Raw genomic sequence first — 25000 nt, forward strand, 5'->3', positions numbered from 1 at the left:
CGGTATGATGCCGAGTGTATGATTCATATCTTTAAAAAAAGACTGTAAGCAAAAGTTATGCGCTAGAGGCCACCAGGCAGGTTTTGTTCACTGGAATCTGGTCAAGAGGATTGGACATGTGTGCAGGCACTGTAAGAGCTCAGCCTTGATTATAAGAATTCTATTATGCAAAGTTTATAACTATAATATTGGGCTGATCGAGGTTCTGGGAGGCATGTGGCACAAAGTCACATACCCATCAAAAGCTCACCCAACCACCCACCCCTCCCTCCCTCATTTTATTGCCAGAAATAATGTGTTACCTTCCATAGCCTGCGATAAGATTAAGGTCATCAAAGGAGTGAAGGAAATACATGCCATCATCACTGACATGGCGATCAACAGCAGCTTGTAAATTGCATGATGGCATTCTTTCCACAGTCACACCAAGACTCTGTAAATCAGCTTTGAATTGTTAGAAAAGAATATAATTATTTCAGGTTAGCCGTAAGATAAAGTAAGCGGCATAATTATAGATCACTATCCACGGCTTTATTGCATGCAATATGTTGACAATAATTATGCCTATAAATGACACAAGTTGTTGACTGTATATTAATGCAAATCAAACCTTATGCAAATGTCTTGGGACTGTAGATTTCTAAGGTACAACTTGGGTCAATATTTATTGTAGGTTTCTTGTAGGTTCAAGTTGCATGTGATTAAGTTATAATATCATAAGATATATCAATTAAGAGACAGTTAATTTGCCTTTGGAAAGTTGAGAAAAGTAAAGAAATACCTCAATTAGAGTTACTCTGTTAACAGGTGCTGTCTCTGGCATACACAATGTCGCTGGTAAGTTCTGTTTCTTTGTAGCAATAGCAAACGCCTTGCCATAATTCCCAGCTGAGATGGAGACAAGGTTTCTCTTGCTGCTAATGATTTCCGCAGGGATGTGGGCAAACTGGTTGACAATGCCACGGGCTTTAAATGAACCTAACACAATAAAAGCTTTATAAGCCACCAGCTAAACTTCCCCTTATAAGCCCTGTCCCCCTCCCCCCTACTTACAAGCCACCACCCAGTTATTGGCCCACTTACCAGTAACAAAAAAAATTCATCTGGTTAAGGGCGACATAAGACTAGATGAAAAGGATAGATACCATATCTCCTTGAATAATAGCCATCCCTTGATTAAGTGCCTCCCTTGAGCCTTGAATTATCACCCCCCTTTGATAGAAATATTTAAAATAATCGCCTCCCTCGAATAATTGCCCTCACCCTCTTGCAGGGATACCCATATATAGCGGTATGTAACTCTGGAGGCTGAAAATGAAGTGGAGTCTGATCGGGCAAAAACTGATCGGTAACAATTCAAGCTTTGACGCCAAGGATATTAGGCTCGATTTCCGCCGTCTCCCGGGTCCGGTCTGGCTGGTAATCGAGCCTACAAGGATATTGGAAATGAAAATTAATCTAATCTTGGAACACCATAAGCCCATGTTCAGTTTATTTGATGTGATTATTTTTTGATATAATGGGATAATAGAACAAAAACAATATTTAGGGTACGACTTCCAGTGAGCAATATTTGAAATAATCGCCTCCCTCGATTAATCGCCCCCTGTTGGGGCGAAGGGAAAAATAATTGCCCCTGCTATTTTTTGAGGAAATAATTATGGTACGTTAAATATTATACAGAGAGAGACATGACCTACTCCTGAAAACGCAAAACCATCGTATTTGAAATTCATACTAGAGACATACCGTACGTAACCCAACCCCCACCCTAAGAGGGACTTTCTACAATTAATTCAGGTATTCAGACTGAGTCCTTGGTGTAGAAAGATGGAACCTTGTTTTAACATTCATCTCTTGAGAATTACAGTTCGAGTTACATCAGGAAATTCGAAGTCCTTCTAAATGTCGACACAAACCATTACACTTACCAAGATAATCAGTGGTTTTATAGCTTATCAACATCGGTAAATTTCACTCGATGTTTTATACTGTGTTTAAGTAATAAATTATACCTGTATTCTGCATGTTTTCCATCTTCAAATGCAGCTTAAATTGGTCCCCAAAACCAAACATGTTTTGCACATTTTGTAAAAGTGGGGTCCTGTAAACCATAGGACTTTTTTTGATTATTTCAATGGCATTTTCAATGTCTTGCAATGAAACGAGAGCGGCCATGATGGGTAGTAACCGGAGGCGGGAGAATGGTACTAGCACAGGATAGATGCACAGCTCACCCAATAAAACGCAATGGAGTGGATTGGATTGGACTAGACTGAACTGGACTACAAACCTGTACTTTTTCTGATTAAGATGTGCTGTGGCATTTATATAAAAAAATATTTTGCAAAGTGTGATAAAGAAATTTACACCCAAAATTACAAAACGAAAGCCCTACACATTTCCATAGCTTGCGTAGCAGGCGCTTAGAAGTAGTGGGCATTAGAAAAAACGGGCGCGCGAGAAGTAGACACGCGTGTCTACCTCACACGCACCCATTCTCTCTTTCGCCCACTACTTCCAAGCACCTGCTACGCAAGCTAACATTTCCATGATATAAAAAGATGAGCCAGATGTTTTACTTAGCCTTTTTTATTGCACAGCACGTACAGTAACATGACCGAAATATGCAAAATAAGTTATATCAAACTGTGTTAAAACACAGACCCGATTCACCTTCTTAAAATACCTCAAAAATAAAATGTTTACGTTTCACACTAGCATTAAATAATTTTACACGCAATTTACACAACTTATTTCAACAATAATTGTTGAATAATTATTGATAAATATATTAATTTTGGTCCAAGGTTTTGTACTTCACTGAAAATATTTTATCAATAATACACTGTTTCTCTTTACAGATTAGATATGGGTAAGTATGCTTGCCATGTAGTTGTAAAAGACAACCATGATTTCCCAGATATAACAGGGCTCGACGTTGCGACCTGTGGGGTCGCCAATGCGACCAGCTTTTACTCAGTGGCGACTAAACTTTCACACCTGGTCGCCAACCTGGCCCCCAAGATAGGTGACTTTCTTCTTTGGGAAAACGTACACTAATGATAATCTGTTATCCTTTACAATACTAACGGATAACTAACGGTTTTTCTGACGCTCTAACGTTTTGCTACCCTGGCTTCAGGGGTCCGTTCTCAAAATACCTAATATGAAACAAACCGTGCTTACGGTTTGATAAGTCATTTTTTCTCCTCGGCGCTTCGCGCGTCGTTGACGCGGCTTCGCCGCGCACCATTAGTATCGATAAGAAAGAAATATTATCTGGAACCCAGGGCAACGTTTTGCCCAAACGCTCTAATGGTTTGTTCAAACCCTCTAACGATTTGTCTAAACGCTTTCACGATTTCTTCTAACACGCTAACAGATTGTTCTTGTGATATAAAAGTTGGTCCGTCTAACGTTTGACTATTACTTGAAAGAGGATTGTGACAATCACTAGTGATGAATTCGACGGAAGTCTTGTCGACTGTCGGGTAAATCGGTCGCAATTCTCAACAGGTCGTCCCGTGTTTCTCCGGGAATGACTTTTAGCGCATCGATTAAAAAACAATTTCTTTATGACGAACATGTATCTCGATTGCGTACTCGATAGCAGATTACGAACGGCGCCTATTTCTCGAGCTTCTAGTAAACACCTTTATGCAAATTTCTGTTGAGCGTGACGACCCAAATAAAAGCTCTGCCGTATTTTATTGACTTCTATTTAAGTACCGTTGAAGCCATGCTGTTTGTCGAACAGACTTCTCGCGAAATCAACTTCTTTTCCCGAAAACATTAGCGACGTTTCTGCTTTTTGGAGACTTAATTCGATCACTTGCTAGGCAACAAAGTAGATCAAGTTTCACCGATATTCATTTCTGAACGTGCAAATACATGGCACGCAAACCAAATGTTTGCAGATTTTGTTCTTTAATAACCCAAAGAAGTTTTTTGTGATTCCTAAAGTTTGTTTATCTAAATGTGTATTCCATCACCTGAACCTTAAGCTTGAATAACTGTTTGAGGAAATTTACTCTTGAGTGCGGGCACCGGCTGGTAATTGAAAGCCGTTTGAAAGAAAGTTCAAAAGGAATTCTAAAGCATTCTTTTTCTGTTAAGGCTAAGTAAAAGATGCTAAGTTTATTGTATTCCATTAATTCTTAAATATAATTTTTGGCGACTAGAATACTTGTTCTGGCGACCAAAAACGAAAACTTGGGGGCCGGCTGGCCCCAAGATTTTTTTCTGAAAGTCGAGCACTGTATAATGCCATCACCATTCTTCCCAGAGGCCAAGCTATTTCTCCATGGTAAAAGGCAATCCTCCTCTAGAGCTATGTGCACAGGTAATTTACCCATGCATACCCGTATAAGGAAACCGTGCATCTTAAGGTCTCTAATAATATTACTTTAGCTACCTGACAGACTCAACCTTATTCTCAGTACATAATAGATGCAAAACTTAGCTTTCTTTTGATTAATAGCATATTTTTCAAACTGGTAATAAAAATATTAAAGTCTGACAAGCATCCTTATCCATTCATATTGGGATTTCCCCCAACCATTAACAGACCTTTCATATTATCCACTTTTCATTTCAAGTTGCTAACAGTCCTGATTTACAGCCGCCCCTTTCCCTCAAACAAAATCAGGAAGATTTTGTTTGATGGGAGGGGGCAGCTGTTTACAGACTAGAGGCTCTGAGACAAACAAGTGCACATACTGTTCAAGTCATTAATCAAAGTTCCCATTCGCCATCACTTGAATCACTATCATATTCCTCTATGCTGCTTAAAGTATCCTGCAGTACTTTTGCTCTGCTATGCATCACTTGAGCAAGTGCAGCAAAAAGACTGTCAGCATCTACACACTCTTGGACATCATTAACTTGCATGCTATCTTTTTCAGTTTCTACTGACTGTAGGAGATCTTTAGGCAGGCCTTCTTTTGCACTGGGATTACCCTGAAGCTGACAAGGAATAGCCTGTCCTGGACATCCAGATAATTTTCTTAGTTTTTCTTTGTTGAATTGTCTTATTTGGCTAAGAAAAGATTCTCTGCTGTTTTCTTGTGGAGGAGAGAGCTGGTTTGTAGCTGGAGGCAAACAATCATCTGATGAATATGACATATTTTTTGAAGCATTTATTTGTGGACAATCTCCTAAACTCCTGAGATTTGCCTGACTAAACTGTTGAATATGACTTAGAAGACATTCTCTGCCATTACTACTAGCTGTGGGCTGGCTTGAAGAAGAAGGCGAAGTGTTATCTTGAGTTTCTTCAATGACAGTTTCTGGTTTGTTTCTTTGTTGCACAATACTTGAATGTGAATCATGTTCTCCCATCTGGCCAACATCCTGAAACATGTCTGCATCATCAGTGTTAATATCTTCACAATCAATAATTTCCATGGTGACCACTGGTTTTTGTACAGAAGAGGAGCTCTGTAACTGTTGTCGTTCAGGTTTTCCCTCATCTCTGTTACTGGCATGCTGTGAATCTTGACTGCTGTGGGTACCCTGTGGTTGTTGCTGTTGTCCTATAGAGGGACTTTCTTCTTCTTGAAAAATGGTGTCTTGTACTTCCTGATTGCAGTGGGTGTGCTGTAGTTCTTCACGACATCCCACTGGGGTTCCTGGTTCCACTTTCCCTCTCGCTAATACCCTGTGCCTAGATGGCACTTCAGGGGTGTAGGGAGGAGGGGGTAAACAATCCAAGGTCAACACATGCATAGGGAGCTGTGAAGGTGATTCAGCCACCCCATGGCTTCGCTGTGGGTACCCAGGAGGACGGAACCGTTCAATAGATGGACTCTGTGGAGGAGTGGCTTCATGTGGCCTTGTACAGTAAGTTCTGAGGGGTGTTGGTTGGACATTAGTGGCTTGCTGTCCTGATGATCTTTGTTTACGACCACACATCAAGGAAAATTGCACAGAAAGTCCGGATGTTATGACAAGTCTCACAACTTGAACATGTGTCAAATCCTTGGTGCTGAGGCCATTTATCTGTGAAAATTCAAGAGAAAAGAACCATTATATTAAAGTGGTTTTAATAAGTGGGTGAATCCATGAGACCGTCTTTCAATCTCATTTCACATTATATACATTTTCCCTCAGGCTTTGTTTCATCCACTTATTTAATTTTTAAAAAAGAACAAACAGAACAAATCTGACTTGAACCCTGTAAAATTAACTACCAGAGTTGCAGTCTTTCTTGGGACCACAAGCTAGTGTCCTTCATGCTGAGAGTCTAGGCTTGTCGCTAGGCCTCATTATTCTGGGTGATCAAAAAGGCCTCAGAAGATGTCATACAGGGACTAGGCAAGTGCATGGGATTCTATAACAGCAGGGCTGGAGTCTAATCTATTTTAAACTTCTATTTCATTTATCATAATTATCTTATTTATTTTTGCTGGGGATTCAGGTAGGATATTGGCTATCTTTCAGCAGGCAATCTTATTAAAACATTGGAAATTGGAATGGATCTGTACCTGTAAGACTAAAAATTACAGCATTGGGAAATACTCACCTTGACTATCGTAGCTCCTGGCTTTATGCCAGCCATCTCTGCTGGGGATCCAGCATCAACAGAGATAACATGTACATCACAGGCATAATCAGTGCCACTAGAAAATAAAATAAAAAATCATGTTCAGAACATGTCACTGGCTTAAAAAAACCTCTGAATATTAAAACCATTAAGCATATGATCATCTGGAAGCATGGAGTGGAGTACTCCTAGGCAGTAGGGGGCACTCCCTTATTTGGCCTAGACGGGAGTATGTGCTGCTGAATAGAGTATCTGTGAGGCCCTGCCAGGGTAAATTCCGACAAGCGACGTGGCCCAAAAAGTAGCATAAAATGAAATCGCGACAAGAGACAAACTCCCTCGGCCAAATTGCGACAGTGACGGCAAAGCCGACAAGAAGCGACAAGCATTTATAAACACCGACACGAGAAGTTTTAAAATTTAGACGGCAGACATGGGACCCCCACCTCTGGCAGGGCCTCATCTTTATGGTTAGACTTTGTGTTCTTTCATGAATAAATTAAAAATATGTTACAGATATTTTTTCCCACAGATAGAAATTAAGAGGGGTGGGAAAAGCCCTATGGACATGGTTGTGGCTACACACAGTTTAATAAGCTACCTAAAAGTCAGAGAACCAGCTAATTCCCAAAGGTTAAGAGGGGAGGGGATGGTGATATTTTATTAAACTGGTACACATACCCCCTGATACAGCACCCAAGCCATCCATCTTCCCCCGGAAAAACAGTAACAGTTGACAACAGCTCATCTTCTTGCTTCCTTCTTTCTCTTCCATTTGCTTCACCAACATCTTCAGCTCTACGGACGTCTTCGCAGAAATTTTGCACAGGAGTAATTCGTATCTGGAGAACCTTTGAGGCCTTGATTTTTCGAATAAGCTCATACATGTTCATACCGTTTTTCCCGCAACGTTTCTCGTTTACGCTAACAATCTTATCCCTATAATTTAATCCTTGTTGGTCAGCAATAGAGCCTTGTTTTACTTCCGCGACGGTTATTGATGGCTCACGAGAATTTCCACCGCGTATCCTGAATCCAAAACCTTGTTTCAAAGAATTTCTTTCAAGGACAATAATCTTGTTACCCGATCTTGAAGGTGAATCCAATTTTTTTCGTTGCGCCTTTGAAGTAATTTTTGATTGTTTTCTGTCTTTGGCACAATCAGCAGAAGCTCGGTCGATTTTTGACTCTTTCTTCTCAATCTTATTCTTCAACGGTCTTAACTTATCTTGCTTTTTCCTCTTAGCTGGGCTACCTTGAAAATTCGGTGCAAAGTTCTCCAAACCTCTGCCTCTTTTGAATTCGTTAGCTTCTCCGATGCTTCCGTTCCTCGCCAAATCTCTTCTTTGACCTCGCAAGGCCTCCGTCTTAAGCAGCTCATTACAATAACGGGTGAACTTGCTTCTTTGATTTTTAGGAAGGCATTGCCTAACTTTAGCGAGAATGTCATGATCAACCCTCGAAGAAGACGAACTTATGATCTTTAAAAGATTCGAACAGAACGTTTCCATCGATTTTGTCTTCGAAAAGCTTTTCACCGCGATTTTAAGCCACTCGACCTCCTCGCTTGTCAACAGCTCTTTCGCTCGTTCCTTTGAAACACCACTGTCACTGCAGTAGTTTTCCATGGCCATTTTCAAATCATCTCATCTACAAACAATAATCAAACGGTTTGCTACGATGTTGAATAATACAACTAACTTTTCAAAATGTCCGCCAGTTTTGTACCCAGACTCCTGCTCCATCTTTCTTTCTCGAGTCACTGGTAACCCAATACTGGGGTAACCAAATTTAGCCTAAACTTAGAACTTGGCTCTACACCCAGAAACTCGCCAGGATTTCTGCTACGCCTTAATTTACCGGAACATGTGTATGATGATTAAATTTTCCTACGGAAGGCTTGCGTAGCCTCTTGTAGACCACAATCGTAAGCTAACTGATCATTTTATTTACAGGGTGACAGGTCAGGTTCATTTATCTCTCTGTCAAGCATCCATTTGCTAAACGGTCTGCTCTTGTAAGCCTTTCTGAATTTACTCTCGATACTAAAATTTTTAAAAAATGAAGAATAATCGGTGATTGTAAGACTACGAATACGCCCCCTATTTTCCTCGGGGACAGTGGAACGAGTGAAGCAAACGATCCTTGACATAGGCCTAGTACGGGCAAGTACGGGAGTTAATCGCTCCAAAAAAGTATCAAGATAAATAACCTTGAAACAAAAAATTGCCCCACCATAACCCCAATTCAAAAGTGAAATTGTCTGAACCAAATGTAACAATGACTTTCACTCAATAAACAAGCCTTCAAAAATTCTTCAAATATCTATATTTTTTCCTTCCAGCCTTTTAATTTGTATTTTGCTCTGTATATTTATGCACACCCATAGGATGAGCGAGACATACTTTTTTATTGTCCATTGATATACATTTTTTTAAATATCATTTTCTATACTACAAAATTCTCTATTGGTTATATTTTCATTTGTATCTTTATGCTTTCCAAAATGAAAAAAAAAATGAAAAAATTATATTAGTGGAAAACACATTATATAAAACAGTATACATAAGTAGTCGGAAAATAAATAATTCATCTTCACGGCTAAGGTGTTGTATCGAACTTTCTAACGACAAAATTGCGTTTTTAGCAAAACAGATACAAAAAAACTACGCCATTTTAGCTATTCGCTCCTCTCTAGGACAAGAAAATTCAACGCGCCATCCTGTTATTCTTTTCTTTAAAATTAAGAGCTAATATCTTGCTCAGGGAGGACACTTAACCAGAGAATCTAAACTCTGCACCTTATATCAAATGCTTTCTTTCCTAATAAATTAGTTTTTTTAAAAAGCAACACTATGAAGCTTTTCCTCTTTACTTTGTTACCGATTATCTTGAAGATGCCCAACTAGCAGTTTTCGATTTTCAACAAAAAAGCAAAAGTGCTTTTTAAACCACTTTCGTCCAAGGCTAATCAACTATAGATATTACATTGCACACTGAAAACTGAAGAGAGTTAAAAGCAAAATTTCGCGTCAGTTACAACTTGGGGAAGACTTTGCTTGAACTCTACCTAAGTATATTCAAAACATACTTTAACAGCACAATAAAATTGTGCTGAAATGATAAAAGTTTGCAGTAACTTGTCAGCCTTGTTTTCAACTTTTTTCTTTCTTGGCACCGCGGTTGGTGAAATGCATATCTTGTTAGACCAAAGCAACCAGAATTTATTTCTTATCTTTTAATTTATTTATTCTGGTTTTTAACCTAAAGGGCCACAGCACACTACTCCACAACATTTAGCAGTGTTTCTTTTCCTTGGAAAGATCGGAGGCTCGTCTCCTGTCACGGGAAGGTTAAACACTGAAATAGAATGGAAAGAAAGTCATATTTGGTACTCCAGCACAGAGAGTTTAAGGCACTCTTGTTCGAGTAATAGACCTTTTTACCGATACGGCGGCCATATTGAATTAATTTGATTTAAGAAGTATTATGGGATGCCCAGGGGGGCACTCGCTCAGTATTAACACGCGCTTTTCGGGTGAAAAAGAAAAATTAGCTGTATTTTTCTGGGGAAAAAGGCAATCATTCTTACATCCAAACACGGCACAACAATCGTTTTTCCCGTTACAATCTTTTTCTAGGAAAACTTTAAAGCGCGCGTAAATACTGAGCGAGTATATCTGATCGTGGTCATGCCCCCTGGGCATCCCATAATATTTGTTAAAGTTAATTCAATATGGCCGCCGTATCGGTGAAAAGGTCTATCAACGAAACACTGGCGTGAAACCACTCATTTTTGTGTAGAAGTAATTAACATCAAACGGTAATTAACGGGAAGACTTGGTCACGTGGTACAACTTTACGTTTGCCGTTTGGCGTAACCGTGAGTGCAAATCTCTCTAATGTTTGTGTAGTGTCAACTAGATTTCTAGCAGCTACTAACCAGTTTCTTTCAATCCTTTCCCAAAGTTACGAACAACAAGCCAGAAGGAGATTCCAACCAGTACTCGTACTACAAACGCCAGGGCAGCTGAAACATAACGCTGTGTTTTGGTGATACAGATCATGACATTAATCAGTTAACTTACCGTATTTATTCGATTAACCGCCCAGGGCGCTTTTTAAATTTCTGGACCTTGAGAGTGGGCGCTTATTCGAGGCTGGGCGCTTATCAAATTTTCACCGTTTTCAGCAAGTGAAGTATGTCTCAGTTTGCAACAAAACAATAAATGCTAATAACAAAACGCGAAGAAGTAACAAAGCAAGGTTTCAGTAAAATACTCTGAAGAAAACTCCGTCCTGGGGGAAGTCTCTTATTAGCATTTATCCACTAAGTGGGTGGGGTGGGGGTGAGCGCTTATTTGAGTTTGATTGGGAGGAGGAGGGAGTGGGCGCTTATTAACTTTTTCTGCCTTTAGGATGGGCGCTTATTCGAGGTGGGCAGTGATTCGAGGTTAGGCGCTTATTCGAATAAATACGGTAGATAATCCTGTTATGTAAGGCTACAGTTTACACAGCTGTCTTAATAAAAGCTACTGAGCAGTATTTCCCGTGGAACTGTTAATTACGCTGTACAAGGTGGTTCTAACTTTGGAGTTTGTGACCATTCAAATGAAAGCTACTGTACATTACTTTCCAATGATGCCGTTTATTAAGCCTCAGGGTTCGACTGTCAGAAAAGAATCTTGGGGCAAGCTGGCCTCTACGTTTTCAATTTTGGTCACCAGGACAAGTATTCTAGTCGCCATAAATTATCTTCAAGAAAAAATAGAATACAATGTACTAAAGGTCTTTTAATGAGCCTCAAAAAAATCGTCAATAAGTTACAGAAAGTCAATCCTGAATACAAGAGAAGACCTTCTACAAAACAGGCTACATAGCCCCTACAATGGCCGTTGTTATAAAGTTCATTTTTACGTATTTGTGTATTCCGTAACCGTTATAAAACTAAGGGATAGCTAAAGCTTTTCTAACGCTCTAACGGTTTGCCTAAACGCTCTAACGGTTGATTCTTAGCAGCTAACGTTTGGTCCGCCTAACGTTTGACTTTAACTTTACTTAACTTTACTTAACAGGATATCGTTAGTGTACGTTTTTCCAAAGAAGGTCACAAATATCTCGGGGGCCAGCCTGGCGACCAGGCGTGAAAAGTTAGTCGCCACTGAATAAGATCTAGTCGCATTGGCGACCCCATGGGTCGCAACGTCAAGCCCTGAGCCTTACTCGTACAAGGTGGTTCTAATTTTTGACCACTCAAAAATAAAAGCTACTGTGCACTACTTTCCAATAGTGCTGATTACTGCGCTGTACAAGGTGGTTCCAACTTTTGAGTCTGAGAATAAAATCTTCTGGTGTTTCCAATGGTACTGTTTATCATGCTGTACAAGGTGGTTCTAACTTTTGAGTCCGTGGATGAACCCCTCAAGGTGACCATTCAAATGATAGCTACTAAGCAGTACTTTCGCATGATTAAACACTTACATATTCATAACCGAATTCAGTGCATGTTCTCTGTCTGTAAAGAGTTACTAATATTATTGTTATTCAGCTTTTTTAAATAATTGATCAGTAAATATGCAAACCTGCACCAAGAAAAGAATAAACAAGGACATCCTTTCCATCAGAAATATTCTGATCCCATTTCTGTGCAATCTACAGAACAGTAATATTGAAACAATGATTATTATTACTTAATCAGCATATAATAATGAATATTAGGTATCAATCGTAGATCTTTATCTAGGTTCCACAGTATAAAATTAAACTTTCAGTTGTATTTCTCTCCTTCCTTAATAATTATGTGGACCCACATTTACTATTATGCCTTTTAACAAATGAGCTGTCCATCACTCAGTAAAAAAAATCTTTGGCCATCAATGCACCGCTCGGAGGTGTTAAACAGAGCAAGATATCACATAATACTAAGAAACCCCTGTCCCCAGAGTTCATGCAAGCAAAGGACCAGAGGTTTGCTTCTAATTTCCAGTGGCTTTGACCAGAACTAAAACAGTTCAACGCTCATAGAACACTTTTTAAAGCTTTAAAAAATAAAAGTTTATTTACTGAATAAAAAACTATGACAGCCGATGTATTTCACTCACCACGTCAGATGCCACACTAATTTATAAGGGAAAAAAATGGAAATCCAGTCGTTTTCCATGAGCAGATGAAAGAGAGAGTTTTCCAACTTGTCCAGGAAGAAATACACGTATAATTAAATTCCACATATTTTCGGGAATATTTCCAGGGCCGAGTTGTTTAAAGCTGGGTTAAGACAACCCAGGGTTAGTGCGAGATTTGAATTCAAATTTGAAAGTTTAAAAAGCATTTCAGTTTTAATTCTTTTTGTCCACAAGTTAATGATTGAAAGCTCTAAACATAACAGAGAAAATTATCCGCAAAAATGCTTTTGAACACAAGAAGAAGAAACCTGGGTTAAATTTAACCCCAGGTTAAGCGCTAATCGGCCTTCGAACAACTGGGCCCAGAAGTATATTTTCGAACTCTGATGTCAAGACTAACCGTAACTATTTTGTAGATAAGATAAACAGGTTCCACAAGACTCAAAGGTGCAAATATCCAAACAAGAATCTTCATCTCCCTTCTCATCTAAAAATTAATTCAAAGCAGATTCATAATAAAAATGCAGTATGTAAGGCAGTTTTTATTTTTTACTCTGTGGATGAAATCCTAAAGTGTGACCATTCAAATTAAAGCTACTGAGCAGTATTTTTTCCTGGTACAAAAACCATATTTCCATCTATCTATCTATTTTGGGCGCACCTGCACTGATTTGAGAAGTCTTTCCCATTTCTGTCTGTTGGCTATGACAACTACGTCTGGAGTATACAGATCGTTCAGAGTGTGTTTTTCCTCAAGCTCGTACACGGCCTCAAAACAATCCTTAACCTCCACATTATAAGCCTCCCTTAAGTCAAAATTGCTATGTTTGGCAGTTGGCTTCCCATTGGCTCGCATATTGAGGCATAGTTTAGTTGAGACAATTTTATGATCTGAGTATACTGTACTGAAAGAGTCATATGCCTGGCAGTCTTTGACACCGTTCCTCCATTTCCTGTTTACTAGTATATAATCAAGTTGGGCTTTCCAACCACTGGGTACGTGAACCTCTACAACTTTCCATTGCTCTTCCGGAGGCAAGTGTTACAAATTATAAGCTCACATGTAATAGCTATATCCAACATATACAGACCGTTTCTACTTGTCTTTTTTTCTGAAACTAAACCCATTACAGTCCAGGGGAATGATTTGTGCATTTAAACCATATTTAACATTAACAATTAAATGTGGCTAAATGTAATTTAGGCTAAGTTAAACGCGAGACAATGCTGGCCAGCGGTCTCCTTCACTAATCGTATTTTGGGCGGTCTCAGGGTTTAGCAGGGCCTTAGTGATTTTACAGTGCTTTTGCAGGAGTCAATCATTTTGCTCATGTTGCTCTTGCATGCAGTAGTTATAGTTGTTTTTTGCTCACAACCCTCCGTCCTCTCTGGACACTGTTTTGGTAAGTATCTGCACCTCTCTCCACTCAGGTTCTCAGTGTGACGGTGCCTGGTGGGTGCCGCTCTCAGGTTTGTCATGGTTACCCTCTAAGATCGTTTGCAGCCCCCTTCCGCTTCTTCAGGCACCTTCCCCACACCCATCTATTGTCGATGCGTTTACTATTAATTATATTTCTAAAAAATGTAAACACTTGAAAACATTTAAATAATTCACCATCCTCCCCCCCAATGGGGCTTTCCAGGGATAATTAAACAAAGAGTTGAATTCAAATGAAACATAACATGGTTAAGAATCCCACCTGGCAGGATGCAACAGGCAAACCAGTAGGCTTTTTCACATACCCAGCCGAGAATTGGCATTCAGGACTACCAATGTCCAACTAGCAGTCATGGAGGTCATGACACGACTTAGACTCAAGGCCCCTGGGATTGTAAGTCATTATTCTTATTATATTTAGAGGACCACAAGGGAGACTACAGTCAATGATTGTAATAAAAATATAAAATGCACACTACTGAAATAAAGTGTCAATCACTAGCTCATTCATTGTAAATTGATACAGTAGAACCCCAATAACTCGAACTCTGAATGGAAATGAAAAACAGTTTGAGTTAGCTAGGGTTTGAGTTATCGGGGTCAATTGCAAAATTCAATTCGCCACACTAAAAACTGATAGTTACTGATTTTCAGCACTTCAGTGTATAGTGCAGTGCAAGTTTAATGATTAGGAAGTTTTAATTGTTTAGTTCAAGTTAGTTGCAAATTCCAGTTATCCAAGTTTGAGTTAATCGAGTAAAATGACTGAAAAGTACAGTGAAATCCAAAGGAAATCGGACTTAGTTCAAGTTAGAGGGCAGTTCAAGTTGTGCGAGTTCAAGTTATTGGAGTTCTACTGTATTAAGAAACCTTAATACTTACAGCACACCAACCAAGTATACTCCAAAAGAGCTGAAATGGAATGCCAATCCCAACCGTAATCTTATCTCCCACTTGTAAATCATTCACCTTCATAATCACAAACACAGCTAAGCTGACCTGTGGGTTTAATTTAGGGTACTGTAAGCCTGGGAAAGGGGAAAACTCTCAGAATTTTAAGAAAAGGGTGGGGAAGTTCATCGGAAAATTCATATTAAACCTCTAAAAGGCACCAATCTGGTCATGGATAAGATTATAGTAAACCTACAAACACAGTTTAGAAGGCTTTTTTTTTCATTATTGTTACACTCCGTGGGTTCAGCGAATAAAACGTACTGTGATAATGACAAGTTTCAACTGTTTTTATCCTGACCGCTTCACTCTCTACACACTTGTCCAATTCGCTCTCATGCTCTCGACAAGCCCAAATATGGCAGTCCCATATTTTGAAAGCAGCATGCAGCATCACACTACACTACGTCTTGCAATAAGCCGTTACAATACTATGGAGTATTTCTTAACACACAACCCTAAAGAATACTTGTATGGATAAAAAATATTGGCATTCTGTCCGGAACTCCCTATTAGTGGGATCAAAATCAGCAAGTTACAACGCTATGCAAGATGACAAGTATCCCTGTCTATTTCAAGTGGGAGCTCCCAGCCCCCACCCCCACCCACACCCATCCCTTGTTTGGTTCTGTGAGATGTTTCAGATAATAATATTTTCCCTTATTGCTCAGTTTTGTGTGGTTACCCATTGCTTATTTCAAAATAATGGAAAATTTATTAGAGTAAAGGAGTGAATCAAAGTAAAAGAACACTCACTGCAAGTTGTAAGTCAAATTTGATAAGACATGAGAACATTCCAGCATATCTATACATCCCTGTAATACAGACAAATAACAACATCAATACACAATAAATACTTACAGTGCGACTACTGTAACCAGGGCCACCTACACAGGGTTCATACTCTTTTGAGCTTTTTACATTCCATGACTTTCCATAACTTTTTCCATGTCCTTTTTAAGTTTTCCAAGACCTTAGGTTTAGCCGTCACTTTAAAATTTTTTAGGACTTTCCTTGTGTTAGGGTACTTTTGGACCTTAAACAGTTCAACAGACAGAAACTCTGGTGTCCACCAAAATGTGTGCCGTTCGCGCTGTTCAGTCACTTCTCTCTATCTTACATTGTCCTTGCCTTGTCATGATCATTGGCTGTAACTAATCTATAAAACAAAACTTTAATTTTCCATGACTTTTAAGGACCGACTATTAAATTCCATGACTTTCCAGGCCTGGAAAATGAAATGCTTCAATTCCATGACTTTCCAGGTTTTCTATAGTCTCCCACACAGGCGTTTTAAGGGGAGCTTGTTTTTCATCCCTCCCCACAAATGCCTGCTCAACCAAGAAGACCATTCCTTTTCCTAGCTTAGCCAATCACATTGTACTTTCCAAATTCTGGAAAGTTGACCTTGACCGCAGGGTAATCTGATAATAATTTTTTTATTACTCGATCTGCATGAAACACTGGGAAAAGCTTTCTGACCTCTAGTAAATGTTAGATAAGAGCGGCAAAAGTAAGATTTAGTCCAATTTTAGAATACTCCATGCACTCCATGACCTTAGCGAAGGAAAGAAAAGAAGGAAAACGGTAACTCTAAGGTCACATTTTAGTCATGTTTAGTCTTCCAACACTTTATTTCAAAACTGTTGATTGGTCACTTACCACGCAAATAAAACAATGGGAAAGGAACGTTGTTTTTGGTTGAGCAGGCGTTTGTGGGAAGGGGTGAAAAACGAGCTCCCCTAAAAATGCCTGCATGGGAGGCTAGGTTTTCCATGACCTGTACGAACCCAGGAAATACATTCCAAGAAAGTTTGTTGTTGGCAAATCAGCAGCTGGTAAGAAAACGATAAGTTACTCAAAGCATGAAATTTAAATATCGATGACAAAACTTTTTTAAGAAAGCATAATGTTTCACCGGACAATGTGTTTCTATTCGAAACTTTAGCTACGCCACCGACAAAACTAAACCTCTGGTTAAGTCCCTCTGGGCACCAGCACCAACTGTGTACCAAGATTTGAGCATGTGCCATGGTTGTCCTGTTAGAAAAGCCATTGTTAGAATTGGCCAATCAGGTTGAGAGGAAAATTTGAAATGCACTTCTAGGAATTTCCTGAGGCCATTAAGGGTCAAGAATAAAGATCTTGGCACTGCTTTAAAGCTGCTGCTAGGTGTCACTTAATGTTAGATGGACCACTCACGTCACTTACTGTGTATTGACTCAGCTGCTCCAACAGTCTTGAAAGCCAAGTATCCAAACCCTTGGGCAACTTTGATGGCAAAGTATATGTTTGGAGGGCCAAGAGCTATTATAGCACCAAACCTGATCTATTAAGATATTTAACAGCAATATTAAATTTTTTGATATTGGGAAAGATGTCTTAGGCAATTAGAATCATGACCAACTGAGAAGCTAATGGTTCTTTAATCACTGAGCAATGGACAGACTTAATGACATCTACACTGCATGATTACATTTAACAAACATAACCTTTTAAGATTTTTGGACTGCACTGCCTTGCATTACTACAGTTCTAACAGGCAAGGGAATGGACATGTGACTCACCACAACCCCATCCTAATCCCAAAGAATGCTCGGGGGGAAACCCTTATTTGGCCTAGACGGGTGTGTGCCGCAGACAGGGTATGATTTTCAGGGTCTCGAATCTTAAACAGGGTATAAAATTTCACTATAAATTTACAACTTGAACAGGGAGTCTTTTTGGACCAGAGGCCTTTTATTATTATTATTATTATTTTTATTATTATTATTATTATTATTATTATTATTATTATTATCCGTATTATTCAATATTATTCAATGGGGTTTGTTTAAAACATTGCATCAAATACTTAATTCTGTGTGCAAAACATTAAAATAAACCAGGGCTGCACCATCATGAAATTAAGTCACTTGACTTAAACAGAGTAGCAAAATGAAAAATTTTTGTCTTTCTTAAACAGCTCTGGGTCAGGGTTCGAAAGCCTTGGCAGCACAGCTTTACCAAGACTTCCATTGACTGCCCCACCCCCCTCCCCCCTGGAATAAATGGTCAATAGCAATTAAAGTAAGGAATGGAGGTCTCTCAAACTGCATCATTTTAAAGAAAGTATAATAGTTTGCATCCAGTATTTGTTATTTGCAATTATAACAATCTGTATTGAAATAGGTAACTTCCAACGGACATACCATCATGAAAAATCAAGATATAAGTAAACTCCTATAACATTATCTGATGACCCCTATAACCATGCTAATCAAAACCCTTAACCTACATACTATAAAACTAATACTGATTCCTATATTACTCTCTATCCCTAGCCTAACACCCGAAACTAAAAATTTGCGAGAGTTTATTTTGTGGATTGGCAATTTTGGGGGTTTCGTGGGAACTAGTTTTTGTGATTTAGAAACGATTGTTTTTTCTTATTGGGAATTAATTTTTGCGATTTTCAGGAAGTACCCAGTACCCAGCGTTGATAAGATTTTTGTTTTACTTTGTGTAGCAAATTTAAGTTAGAGAATGTTATTTTTGCGGATCGCTGGAAAAATTGCAAAAATCGTTAAAGTTAGAATCTGCAAAAATTTCGTGCCACACAGTATCTGAGTTTAGCAAATTAAAAATGAGTTCCAGCCCTCATTGATCAAACTGCTTATAACTAAAAAAAAGTTCAAGGTAACAATAAGAAAGAGATTTCATGTGTTGAGTACTGCAAAAATTTACAGATAGACTTACCCATTTTAAAGTAGTTCTTTTTTGATTAACTATGAGATCTATGATAATGTAGATCAAAAGCACCACAATTCCCACAATGTACACATACAACTCAAATTCTCTCTCCCTCAGAACACCATGAACCGCATAAAACAAACAGAATCCTGCCAAAAGAGAAAGAAAATAGAATCATTCAGAAAGCTATGCTTATTATTATATTAAAGACCAATGTAATACCAGGGGGGCTTTCGTACCAAAACGTGTTATCTGCACATGTGAAATTAGATCACCATCGATCTTCATTCCATTACCCTGGGATATGCCTATTGAAACAAACACAATAAGATTCAAGGGCAGATTTAGGGGTGGGCCCAGAGGGCCCCGGTACCCCCTTTTGTCCGGGAATTTTTTTTCTCAAATATTTCCGCATTACAAGTTCAATATGGAATCCAGGCATTTGCAAAATTTAAGCGTCTAGAATACAGTAGACTGCATCTCAGAGAACTTCAATCTGAAAAATTTTCCGGGAGGAGCATGCGCACAAAACTCCCCAGAAAAGTGCACCGTTCGCAGTCCTGATGCATATTGGCACTGTATACTATATCTCTAGGCCCTCTCTATCACAAAATCCCCCATCCACCCCTGAGATTTGTCATGCCCTGTAATCTACACTTAGAACATACCTATATTAATAAAGAGAATGATTGCAAAGGTGTAGTCTGGTGTGTCTTTGTGCAGCTCTACAAGCCTGTCTATTGTTATACCAATTGCAACTAGCACATTTATTATTGAAATAGTAAGAAAGGTCCACTCCACAGCTTCCAGGCCAGCAAAGGTTTTCAACTAAAAAAGAAGAAAAGATTGAGATAAAACACTGGCAATAGCAGTGCTTGACCTTTATAAACCAAAAAGGTGTAAGGAATAAAACAATTTATAATTATTTATTATTTTCATAATAATATTATTATAGTGATCTTTGAGATAGGCTAAATAATATTCAGTCTTTATTTCACCGGGTGTTACAAGGTAATATGGAAAGAAAAATCTAACAGTTTATTTAAGGAGTCAGTTGGGCCTAACTTTCTAGGCACTGTCCCTTTAGTTTTTAAAATATGCTCTCCAAGTAGTGCACAGGCAGACCATGATCCGAACTGTTTGAGATATCATGATCCCGACTGCCCGTTTCAAGCAACTAAAACACCAAAAAAGCGCAGAAAACCACACTTACGAAACATGTGGCAAGTTATCATTATTCATTTTTGTTACATTATATCAATATTGGAATAAAAAGGTGCAAAATTCTGTGTTTTATGAAGCATTTCTACCGATCACTTGAATCAAGCCGAGAGTGGGAACTACAAAATACAGTAAATGTATGGGATCACATGTCACTCATGGCATAATGATCAAACAGTTTGGAAGGTTTGCCTGTGGTGGGACCTTGGCACATGGTCAGGTACCATACAATATCAAGTGGATGACTCAAGCACTGCATAAGCTGGTACTGCTAGGCAATGAGAAGCTGTTGACATAATTGGACATCCTGGGACTAGTGCATGTATACACCTCCCTCCCTGATAACTCAAGTGAACTTTTAGAAGGGTTGTACTGCCTTGTCCCCAAACATAATTATGTCTTTATGTCTCTTTCAACCAAAGAGACAATACATGCATGTGTGCAGCATTCAAAACTCAAAAGAAACATGGCAAGTGGGAATTTCCCTCATGGCTTTGCCACTTCCAAAACATCTACAGTGCTCCCTTTGGGTTGCATTACTGTTACCAAGAAAGTGACACAGGCATAATTGAAGACTATATTTTAAAGTCTCATTTTGTTTTCACATTACTACAGTACACTATTGTTTAACAGCATTTACTCAATTTAGCGAGAGATAAATTCACTTCTCCCCTTTCATGTGTCTCCCTTGCAGCCCACCTAAGTATTGTTTATGCATGCAACTGCTACTTGAAGGAAAAACCCATGAGGGGTACTGTTGTGAATTTTCTGCAGGTTGTATTGCCTGGTCCCCATATATAATTGAATAATTAAACGAGACTTACCTGTAAGTTGAAGTTTGATTGAGATTCTACCGTAGCATTTGCAGAAATGAAGAGATCACATGAGATAGCAAGTCACGTGACTTTGAGCTCAGTCTTGAAAGCATATTGTTTTTTTTTTTTTGAGGAGTCCTGTAGACCACCCCATAGATGAATAGTAAATATATGGTGTATGCAACACCATAGGATGATATGAACAGGGGGAGGGGAAGGGAGGGATGTGATCTCTTCATTTCTGCAAATGCTACGGTAGAATCTCAATCAAACTTCAACTTACAGGTAAGTCTCGTTTAATTATTCAATTCTACCTCACATTTGCATACATTCTGAGATCACATGAGATTTTAGAGCTCTATAGGGCTCTCAAAAAAAAAAGAAAGAATACACATTCCAGATAAGGAAACGTAAGCATGGCATTTATTACCAAGGCACTAATTCTTTCCCAGTACACTGTTGGCAAAGGAACTATCATTTAACAGTGGTTTGTTATAATAAACAGCAAACACAGAGCTTGAACGCCAGCCAGCTGTGGTCATAATTTCATCTAGAGGAACATCAGCTGACTTTGCAGTAGAAGTGGCTGCACTTCTGGTGGAGTGAGGCTTAAAAACAGAAGTATTAATTCCAGCGTCAAGCATAACTTGTTTGAGCCACCTAGAAATAGTGTCTTTAGAAGCAGGCCCATGAGGCTTGCAGTGGCAAATCAGGAGTTGAGAACATGAACCCCTTAAGTTAGAAGTTCTAATAAGATACTCTTGTAACAATGTAAAAACGCAAAGAGTTTTATCATGGTCATATTTCTTCAACACAATAGGTGGCAGGTGTCTTTGCCGGCCACCATGAGCACTTGTTTGCTTTAGAATGGAAGTAATTTGAAAAACATATTCTCCATCTTTAGATTGCATGTCATTGATTGACAGCAACTTAAGAGTCTGTGTTCGTTGTGCAGTAACTAAGGCCAAAATCATAGTCAGTTTCAAAGTCAATTGCTTCAGAGACATTTCCTTGGTGTCAGGATAACCCTTGAGGTGGCTGAGAACAATTTGGGGGTTCCATGTTTCCACATATCTGGGGAAAGTTGGTTTCCTGTTGAAAGCACCCGACATAAAACGTGAAATAATAGGGTGTTCTCCTACTTTGAAGCCATCAATATTGATGAAGGAGGAAAGAGCACTTCTAGTGGTCCCTAGAGCACTGTAGCTAAGCTTTTTGGACTGAAGAGTGAGAAAGTTCAACAGTTGTGGTAATGAAGGTGTTGTAATACTGATCTTCTGTTCTTTACAGTAATTTATCCAAGCTGATATGGTGGATCTGTATTGCTTCTGGGTACTTTCTCTCCAAGAATCAATAATAATGTTCAAAGTTTCACCAGTTATTCCTTGCAGCTGGAGGGATTTCCTGACACAAGACAGCCAATCAGTCGGAGCTTGGGGTAGAGGGGATGGACGTTCTTGACATCGTGGGGAAGGGTCAGGGTTGACTTCTGCAGCTTTATTCGGTGTAGAGGCGCCACTAGCATTGACATTACTCGTGGGTACCAAAACTGTGTTGGCCAGTCGGGGAGAACTAGGATTGCTGTTGTCTCGGAGAATATTATCTTCTGAAGTACTTTCCCAATAACACTGAAAGGTGGGAAGCAGTAAACAAGTTTAAACACAGACCAGTCAAGTGTAAAGGCATCAATAAAATGGGCACATGGGTCAGGTTTCCATGCTGCATAGCAGGGCAGTTTTGCATTCAACCGTGATGCAAAAAGATCAATCTCAGGATTACCCCATTTAGTAATTAAGCTGTTATAAACATGAGTGTCTAATGACCATTCCGTGTCATCATGAAAATGTCTACTTGCTAGGTCAGCTTCAACATTAAGTTTTCCAGGTAAATGGGTGACAGCTAAGGATATGCCCCTGTCTTTGCACCACATAAGAGTTTCTCTTGCAATCTCATTACAGTCCCGAGAGTGAGTGCCACCCATATTTCTCAAGTAGGAAGCCGCAGTTTGGTTATCAGACAATACTTTGATGTTACAGTTTGTTAAGTCTGAGCACAAGGACTGAAGGTCAAACAGGACTGCTTTTATCTCCAAATAGTTTATGTGGCACATACTCTCACTGTGGGACCATCGCCCATTTGCGGCAAGGGAAGAATTTTCAATAACACTTCCCCATCCTTCTAGAGAGCTATCACATTTAAGGGTTAATTTGTATTTCATAGGCCGGACAGGGCATGGATCATTGTCAATATTTGAAAGCCACCAAGACATGTCTTTCTTAGCTATATCAGAGATGAGCATTCTGTCATCTAAGTTCCACCCATTCGTCTTTAAAGCATCAGTTTTGTCATTTTCAAGAGCACGGTAATACAGTGGGCCATATTTGACTCCAGGAAAACATGACACCATTTGCCCAACTACAGATGCAACCTCTCTAATAAGAGGCTGCTCTGTTCTGAGGAGCTGTAAAATGGCTGATTTCGCTTTATCAGCCTTGTCCGATTTCATAGAGACTGTCATCACAACCGAGTCTAAAATGAAACCCAGGAAATTGACTCTCTGGGATGGGACAAGTTGGGATTTATCAGAATGGATAGTGAATCCCAGAGACTGCAACAATGTAATAGCCCTTTGTATAAATATGACCAATGTCTGGGGTCATCGGCAAAAAGTATAATGTCATCAATGTAAATTACTAGAAGCACCCCATCCTCCCTTAATTTGGCAAGGGCAGGTTTTAACAATTTGGTAAAAATTCTGGGTGCACTAGAGAGGCCATTAGGAAGGCAAACAAATTCATAAAGTTGGCCTTCGTGCTCGAAACGAAGGTATTTTCTGTCCTCAGTCCTAATAGGAACAGAGTAGTATGCGTCTTTTAGGTCTAAGACAGCCATCCAACAATTAGGCTTCATAAGTTGAAGTGCGTTAGACAGTGAATCCATCTTGAAGTGATGGTACTCAATATGCTCATTTAGCTTTTTCAAGTTCAAAATAAGACGATGAGACCCATCTTTTTTGGGCCTGGTGAAAATTGTTGAGATAAATTCACCAGGAACATGAGTAGCTTTCCTAATGACCCCTTTAGTTAAAAGCTTGTTAATTTCAGTAGTAGCAATATCTGTCTCTTTACAAGAAAGTTTGACAGCTCTAGGGGTGAGCGCCTGGCAAGGAGGGTTGCAAAACTCTAGTTGGTAACCCTTAACGATGCGTAAAATGTAGGGGTCAGACGTGAGCGTCTGCCAAGCACTGAAATGCTTAGCTATGTTTCCAGCAATATATACATTGGTACAAAGAGGCGAACATATACTTACTGTGCTAGTAGCTGGCAGCAAGTGTTCTATTGGCTTGTCCGGGTTGTCTTGTCCCGGTTGGCATTGTTCTTGGATTTCCAAGGTTTGAAGTTGTCGCCTCTCCAGTTTTTTGACTGCTTATAGCCATTATAGCTGTTATTGCCAGGTCTTCCTGGAGAAGGGCGATGCCCTTTATAATTAGGGGTGATCTTGGCCCCAATTTTGTTTTGATCGCCAATATCTTTCAAATGCTTTTGTAGATCATCTCCAAAGAGAAAATCTGTAAATGGCAATTGGGAGGAGCAGAGAGCTGAGTATTCCCTCCTAATATCTGGTCTCAGTAGAAGACGGCGCTGCATGTTTATTTCATAAGAGGCATGAGTGAGGAGGGACATGGCCTCCAGCCCCTGTTTCTTTAGGTCTTGGCATTCATCAGCATTAAGCGATTTTGCCTGCATAAGCTTGTCCGTGATTCGGACAACTGGCAGGATGCCTTTTGTGAGGGCTTGTTGTATTTTGAAAAATTGTAAATCCCTCTTCTTAGTAGGCTCTCTCAGTCGACGCCAAATGCCCGGGTTTACCTTGGGAGGCTTGGCTGTAGTACAATTAGCCGGTCTCTCCTGCCTCTCAAGCCGGTCTTTGAGATTTTTCTCGCTTAGTTTGCAGCGGAACATTTTGTCAACTAGCTTGGCTAGTTTCTCATTTTCGAGACTTTCGCCCACGATATCGTCAGACTCGTATTCTTTTACGAGTTCCGAGAGGAAATCATCCTCATCACCACTACGAGTGGTGTTTTGCTCTGACTCATCACTGTTGTTGTTTAACACAGAGTCATAGAGTTTCTCGCAGTCAGTTGACTGGTCGGAGGCGCTCGTGGAGCTTCTCG

The 25000-nt window shown here is 39.4% G+C and overlaps 4 protein-coding genes across 4 annotated transcripts in view; all 4 read right to left on the reverse strand.

Annotated features, from left to right (window-relative positions):
- Positions 1-2178, reverse strand: part of LOC140923183 (L-threonine ammonia-lyase-like) — a 6229-nt gene extending 4051 nt beyond the window's left edge. The window contains exons 1-3 of the mRNA XM_073373261.1: positions 2016-2178; positions 782-978; positions 303-433 (exon numbers count right to left, since the gene is read on the reverse strand). Of these exons, the coding sequence (XP_073229362.1) occupies positions 303-433; positions 782-978; positions 2016-2178 (491 nt within the window). The remainder of the gene's footprint in view (positions 1-302; positions 434-781; positions 979-2015) is intronic.
- A 2090-nt stretch (positions 2179-4268) lies between these two features.
- On the reverse strand, positions 4269-8217 carry LOC140922472 (uncharacterized). The gene is made up of 3 exons (XM_073372455.1): positions 7229-8217; positions 6527-6623; positions 4269-6003 (listed from the first exon to the last, which is right to left on the reverse strand). Exons 1-3 carry the CDS (start codon positions 8179-8181, stop codon positions 4738-4740), a joined length of 2316 nt encoding a protein of 771 aa, XP_073228556.1. The 5' UTR covers positions 8182-8217; the 3' UTR covers positions 4269-4737.
- Positions 8218-8873: 656 nt separating this feature from the next.
- The window catches only part of LOC140923059 (uncharacterized), a 17676-nt gene continuing 1549 nt past the window's right edge, over positions 8874-25000 (reverse strand). Inside the window, exons 2-10 of the mRNA XM_073373117.1 lie at positions 19459-19618; positions 18797-18939; positions 17270-17387; positions 15815-15873; positions 14990-15106; positions 13070-13156; positions 12130-12199; positions 10491-10577; positions 8874-9907 (exon numbers count right to left, since the gene is read on the reverse strand). Of these exons, the coding sequence (XP_073229218.1) occupies positions 9807-9907; positions 10491-10577; positions 12130-12199; positions 13070-13156; positions 14990-15106; positions 15815-15873; positions 17270-17387; positions 18797-18939; positions 19459-19618 (942 nt within the window). The 3' untranslated portion in view covers positions 8874-9806. The remainder of the gene's footprint in view (positions 9908-10490; positions 10578-12129; positions 12200-13069; positions 13157-14989; positions 15107-15814; positions 15874-17269; positions 17388-18796; positions 18940-19458; positions 19619-25000) is intronic.
- LOC140923509 (uncharacterized) overlaps positions 22194-25000 on the reverse strand; it is a 4126-nt gene continuing 1319 nt past the window's right edge. The window contains exons 2-3 of the mRNA XM_073373591.1: positions 24136-25000; positions 22194-22454 (exon numbers count right to left, since the gene is read on the reverse strand). The exon at positions 24136-25000 is cut by the window's right edge and continues 340 nt beyond it. Of these exons, the coding sequence (XP_073229692.1) occupies positions 24162-25000 (839 nt within the window). The 3' untranslated portion in view covers positions 22194-22454; positions 24136-24161. The remainder of the gene's footprint in view (positions 22455-24135) is intronic.

This window comes from Porites lutea, chromosome 13, assembly GCF_958299795.1.
Source record: "Porites lutea chromosome 13, jaPorLute2.1, whole genome shotgun sequence".
NCBI lineage: Eukaryota > Metazoa > Cnidaria > Anthozoa > Scleractinia > Poritidae > Porites > Porites lutea.

Excerpts from the sequence above, each read along its gene's own strand:
- LOC140922472 (XM_073372455.1), bottom strand. The coding sequence starts at position 8,181 with ATGGCCATGGAAAACTACTGCAGTGACAGTGGTGTTTCAAAGGAACGA. Across the intron at positions 6,624-7,228 it reads CTTGGGTGCTGTATCAGGGG|TGGCACTGATTATGCCTGTG; the intron begins GTATGTGTACCA and ends TTTATTTTCTAG. Across the intron at positions 6,004-6,526 it reads CAGGAGCTACGATAGTCAAG|ATAAATGGCCTCAGCACCAA; the intron begins GTGAGTATTTCC and ends GAATTTTCACAG.